This window comes from Beta vulgaris, chromosome 4, assembly GCF_026745355.1.
Source record: "Beta vulgaris subsp. vulgaris cultivar EL10 chromosome 4, EL10.2, whole genome shotgun sequence".
NCBI classification, from domain to species: domain Eukaryota; kingdom Viridiplantae; phylum Streptophyta; class Magnoliopsida; order Caryophyllales; family Amaranthaceae; genus Beta; species Beta vulgaris.
This window is the reverse complement of record NC_079205.1, coordinates 41,562,068-41,567,922: the sequence shown is the minus strand read 5'-3', so window position 1 is coordinate 41,567,922 and position 5,855 is coordinate 41,562,068. Positions and strand designations below refer to the sequence as shown.

The 5,855-nt window shown below is 34.4% G+C and overlaps 1 protein-coding gene across 1 annotated transcript; it reads right to left on the bottom strand.

Moving 5' to 3' along the window:
- Positions 1-238: 238 nt before the first annotated feature.
- Positions 239-5,539, bottom strand: LOC104891204 (fatty-acid-binding protein 1). Its single transcript, XM_010676864.3, has 4 exons — positions 5,076-5,539; positions 2,918-3,167; positions 675-766; positions 239-551 (listed from the first exon to the last, which is right to left on the bottom strand). The coding sequence occupies exons 1-4, from the start codon at positions 5,467-5,469 to the stop codon at positions 409-411; spliced, it is 879 nt and encodes a 292-aa protein (XP_010675166.2). The 5' UTR covers positions 5,470-5,539; the 3' UTR covers positions 239-408.
- Between the last annotated feature and the right edge of the window lie 316 nt (positions 5,540-5,855).

Sequence of the window (5,855 nt, the reverse complement as noted above, 5' to 3'; positions counted from 1 at the left end):
ATTTACTAATGCCACTGAAAGTGTTAATGCGCCACAATCAACCAATTTATCGAGTCAATTAAGCTGTATAACTTTTATGGAAAGAGAACTCTCAAAGTTGGGAATGTTGTTATTGTGAAAATATCAAAAGTTGAAACCACAACTAACCATTATTGGAACTTATAGTGTCAATTAAGCAAAAGCATTTGTACTATAGAGAGGATCAAAGAGGCACTTTTCTAAAAGTAAAAGAACCTGATTATAAAAAGCAACGATCTTTATTTTATGAGCTCCATCGTTGATGTTGATGGTGAAATATACACTATGATACAAGTACAAGTGTACAACAAAGTACATAATGTTGAGCACTATATATTAGGGCTTCTACAGTGCTTCTAATGCAGTACATAAACAACTTTGTACCACGGGTTAATTCTTCTCAAAAACAGTCACCAACTTGTGCATTACATCCTTTTTAGCTTGTTCATCAAATGGATCTTCACCGATGTATAAATCCAGTACTGATTGACAAAGAAGTTTGCTCTGAATGCTCCCTATCTCTTCTCCATCAACTGCAACAGTTCAAAATAGCAACACTGTAAGCTTTGTTATTATGCAAGCACAAACAACAAAACATAAAATCTTATGCAAACTGAGCAAACATATAAATTGAGCGATTGGTCGAGAGAGCTTACTTTTTGTGCGAAGAACATGCCCATGCTCCCTGGAGAGTTCTATAACAGAACCCTTTGATAATTTCATTTCATCTTTGAACAGAGAAGTAAATCTGCAGCGGAACAGATTTTAGCTGACCCATGGATAATATCTTTATTACATATTTACATCTAGAACCAAAAGTTCATCAACATTTTCTTTTCTTTCATATGTATCAATCATGTGCTCTAAACTATATATGTACAGACGGGATTCAATATATCTAGCACAACTAATCACAAGTATACAACAGGCGTCAAGAAATACACATGTAGTTCTACCATCTAAATGTCTTCATGATTGTTTATCATATAAAATAGACCTAAAATATGAAGTTGAGAGTTAAAAGTAACTCATTGAGAATGCATCAAAAGCTTGGTTCAATATTTTTTTTATGTTGACAGCTGATTCACAGGACATAACTATTTTTTCCGTCAGCAACACCACAAATTGCATGCATGACATTAACAACCCGTTTGGTAGACGATACTATATGATAGTAATGAATTTTAGTGTAATGTTGTAAGAAAAATATCAAGTCAACATCCATGGTAATAAAGCTTCACCGCCGAACATGTTGTATCATCTATAAATTTTCATTACCACTTAAAGTCATATTCCCAAGTGGCAATGGATGGTAATGAAAAATTTTGTGAAGAAAAGAAATGGTCAGAGGTGAAGTAGTACCATGCACATTGACATGAGACTTTACTTACAAATTTACACTAAGATGCATTACCATTCATGCCAAATTACCAAAGAGGTGTTTATGCTACTTCTTTAACCACCTCAAAGTTATAAGTTAACATAAACAAAACGTGCATGGTCCTGATCTTTCTTATAGGAAGTCCAAAATTCCAGTGAATTAACAATATCTTGGAAAATATTGGACAACAATAACAACAGCTTACACAGGCCTACAAGGTAAAGGGCTAAAAATAGGGTAGCAAAAAATTAGAAGACCATAACAAGGGACATAATAAAAACATGCAAAGGGCAAAAAGAGGAAAGGATGACACCAGAGTGTTCCACTCTGGGTCCCTATCCTGAATAACTCTACTGCTCTGTTCGTTTTGGAGGAAAATGTTTTCCGGGAAAACAATTTTCCCCATATTCCATTGGTTGGTTGGACAAGGGATTTATAAAGGAAAACTAAGGTTGGAAAGAGTTTTTCTACCTTCGTAAACATTTTCCTCCAATATTTGAAGGAAAACCATTTTCCTCCACTCTCTCATTGCCAACATCTCCAATTTTCCCTTCTTAGTTTAATAGTTTTTCATCCAACAAACAAAGGATAACTAATATTCATATGCATTTTCCACTGGAAAATACTTTTCATGGAAAACCAATTTCTGTGAAAAATGTTTTCCATCAAACCAAACGGACCCTACATCTCCCACAAGGCCTCCTAAATCCTAAAACCACATATCATTTTACATCCTCGAAGGAGAAACATCTGAACAACACTAAATTCTTAAGAGAATTAAGCCTTCACTTGCTCAAAATATGTTTTTCATAATATGTTCAAATATATTGCAATAAAACATGTAAATCCTAAAGAATAATCTTTCTCCATTGGCAACTACTATGAACTTCCACACAGTGGCATAGCACTTCTTACTCTCAAAACCTAAAACCTTTTACCCCCGACAAAAATGAAACATAATTTCTCTCACTCCCAGGAAACTATCTTCATGACTTCATGTTATGCATCAGTACACATGAACAAGGAGGCGGTAATTGTTTATGAAGAGGGGGAAGACAGAGAACGGAGACAAAGAAAGAAGATGTTGAATAACTTCAAGTGATTAGGTCAAACATAAGAACAATTATGGGTAACTAGAAATGGTGAAATTATAAGAGCCTAAAATAGAAAACGAATTATATATAAGGTACAACTAGTGCTGCAGTGCACAACTGATTGCAAAAATAAGGCAATAGCATGAACAACCATCAAGTAAAAGGAAAAAAAGTTTTACCATGAATCCATGTCCACAACTAGTACAAGATTATGCCTCAACATCATGTCACATTAGAATAGAAGTTATGGACGAGAGCAAGCAGATCTAACATAAGATTAGAATGAATGCTCTGACTCTGATCCTCAAAGAACATTCTTTGAACTACAGATGCTTTTATGTTTGAAAAAAGAATGAAACAAATCGTAGTTTGACCAATCCATCTACAAAATCAGCAATCTATCTGTAGCATGAAAATGAGTTACCTGTGAAGCAATTCTTTGTTATCAAGCCCCCCAAACTTTTGAAGTCTGCTTCCAACCGAGTCTTCAAAAGCACTCCGCACAGAGCGAACGCTTAATCTAGAATAGACTATTTGTAGTCTCACAGTCAAATTTACATCACTTTCTAGGAGATCATCACTAAAACCCTTATTGTCTTCCAAGTCAGAAGCTGAAAACTTCCCGTATTTCTCCTTCAGGTTTTTCTTAACGTCGTCCTCGTCAGCATACACACCTGTAAATACAAAAAAAAAATCATAATCATGATATCTACAAATCAGCAAGAAATCAGATTGACGTATCTAATGGAATACTTTCTACTCATCTACTTACTGCTTGTAGACAGATTGGCAGGGAATATAACAAGTGTCCAGGAAGATTTTTGTATCATTATTCGAAGCTACCAACTAACATTTCATAAGAAATTTAAAATGAAAAGTAACGTTGCATCAGATTGTTTTTCTTTATATGAAAAAAAGAAATGGAAGAGCAGAAAAGGTGCTAAGGCATTACAAATTAAACCAATGCAGCAAATGGTTATGGTAGTTCAATACTCTTAAGATATAATTAACATGCAAACGGAAAGTGATAGGAGAAAAAAATATATATGTGGAATTACTCTATTAAATTTTATAATAGAATCTAATCATAGCATCATATTAAGATTCTACCATGGAATTCTTTTAGTAGTAGGATATAAGATCCTACTAAATTAAGATGTAATAATTGGGACCAGTCAGGTCCATAGGATCCCGATCTTGATTCTAATAATAGTGCCAAGATTCATCATAATCATTGTTCCACTCTTGAATTCCTATTAGTTAGACTAGACAAAAAGAATTCAAAAATCAGCAAGAGACGAGAGTGATATATATGTCTTCATTACGAGGTGATGCTATTTACTCCTATTATGATGCTATTCCAAGCTATAGACAAATTCTTATCAATTATTTAGTAATGGTATACTTTATCCAGTAGAAACTGCTTACAAATTTTTTGGCAGAGTACAATTATCATTTATCACAAAGATAACCCGAGAATGTTAATTTTCTTACTCCATCCATTCCACGATAAGTGTCTAGCTAATAGTTAGACAGTTGTATTGGCATTCAAAACTGACTGCTAATATTTTCATTAGAAATTTGAGTTGAAAAGTAATGTTGCATCGGCATTGTGATTCTTTAGATAAAAGGTTTTACAGAAATGGAAAAGCAGAAAAAGTGTTTTGGCATCACAAAGTAAACCAATTCAGCAAGGCATCTAAAATTTTCAAGTTTCCCGAGGAAAGAAAGGCATCTATATAAAGTTGCATCGTCAATTAACAAAGATACTAAATTATTTATAAAAATAAATGAAGAATAATGCTAGGACCTTACTTGCTGATCATGTACACAACTAGCTCACTTAACTAAGCAATTAAGCAAACATCAAACCAATAAAATGGTTGAAGATGGAAAATTTACCATACTGCAACATTTTGCCATCAGTTTGGTAATCTCATCAACATGACCACAAATCAAAGACTCTTAAAACAGGTTCATGAAGTATAATGAAAGCTAACTCCAACACAGAAGAAATGAGAATAATTATCGCCTAGAATTTTGCCTGAAGCCAATCTCAAGTAATACTCCACCTCAATTTACCCAATCTACACATGTTGACTTGTAACAAAAAAATTAAGTGGGAAATAATTAGTTTTGACGGTTTTGACATACCCAGGCGGACATTGTTACATCTACCCACAGGATTGACAACCCACTACTAATAAAAAAAATGTTGAGTTGGATTCCATTACCACAACCCTCAACAAGTCTTTATTAATGACGGGTAGTCTACCCAGTGGGTAGATAAAGTTTTTTCCTACCCAACCCTTAAGCATTAAATTCATATCCTAGAATGGTATTCCCTCGTTAAATATAAGGCACACATGCATTACGAAAATTTGCTTGGCGGTTTGACCAAAAATATTTCTTATAATATGACAAATAAAAATTATATCCACGGAAAGTTCAACTTCGAATATCATATATTTTAAAACGGATAGAGTATTAGTTCACAAGTTGTGCAAAACCCAACAACAATATCACATAAAAAAACAGTTAAAAGAGGCAGTAAAAAGTCCAATATGAGTTAGAAGGCATACCAAAAGCATAAACATCAATGTTTTTGAGACCAAAAACACTCTTCTTTCTGAGCCCAATTCCCAATAATTTCTGTGAAGCATTAAGAAGAGAAGGGAAGGAAGACCCAGTTCTAGATTCAGTAACAGGTGGAGGTTGAATGTCAGAGGAGAGAGAAAGAGAAGCCCAGAAAGGGGAAGAAGAAGAAGGAGGAGAGTTAGGAAAATGGGTGAGAATGAAATCAAGTGTATTTTGAAGAAATGGATGTTTTTCAGAATTGTGCGTCACTGCAATTCCGGCGCAGGAGGCGGCGATGGTTACGCCGGCAGCCGTTAAGATACGACGGGAAGAGGCGGAGGAATTGGGATTGATTGGCGGAGGGAACGATGAGAAGAAGGGGAAGCGTAGGGAGACCATTGTTAAATGTTAATGTGACCACCTCTAACTTCACGGCTACTTGTTGCTCCCCTGCTTTTGCCATTTATGACAATAAGCACTCCAACGATTTCTTATTCGGAAATTTCATTAATGGAGGGTCAAACGACATTTATGATAGGTATTGAATAAAAATAAAATACAATGAAATAAGATTAATTCAAATTCAGTTTCGATAAAACTATAATAAACTAGATCAATTAGTATTGCACACGTCCCTTGTATTTTCTCAATTTTGCAGTTATTAATGAAATCGTCTATCATTTCGACATAGTTTGGAGAAAAAATTGTTAATCTAATACCTTCATGTTTATAGTCTTGAGCTTCAACTAATGAGAACCATCTATCATACCTACAAACAAACAAGA

Bases quoted from the DNA above. Each gene is read 5' to 3' on its own strand.
- LOC104891204 (XM_010676864.3), bottom strand. From the start codon at position 5,469: ATGGTCTCCCTACGCTTCCCCTTCTTCTCATCGTTCCCTCCGCCAATC. The intron at 3,168-5,075 runs GTATGCCTTCTA...TTGTATTTACAG, and splicing joins CATTGATGTTTATGCTTTTG to GTGTGTATGCTGACGAGGAC. The intron at 552-674 runs GTAAGCTCTCTC...GAACTGTTGCAG, and splicing joins GCATGTTCTTCGCACAAAAA to TTGATGGAGAAGAGATAGGG.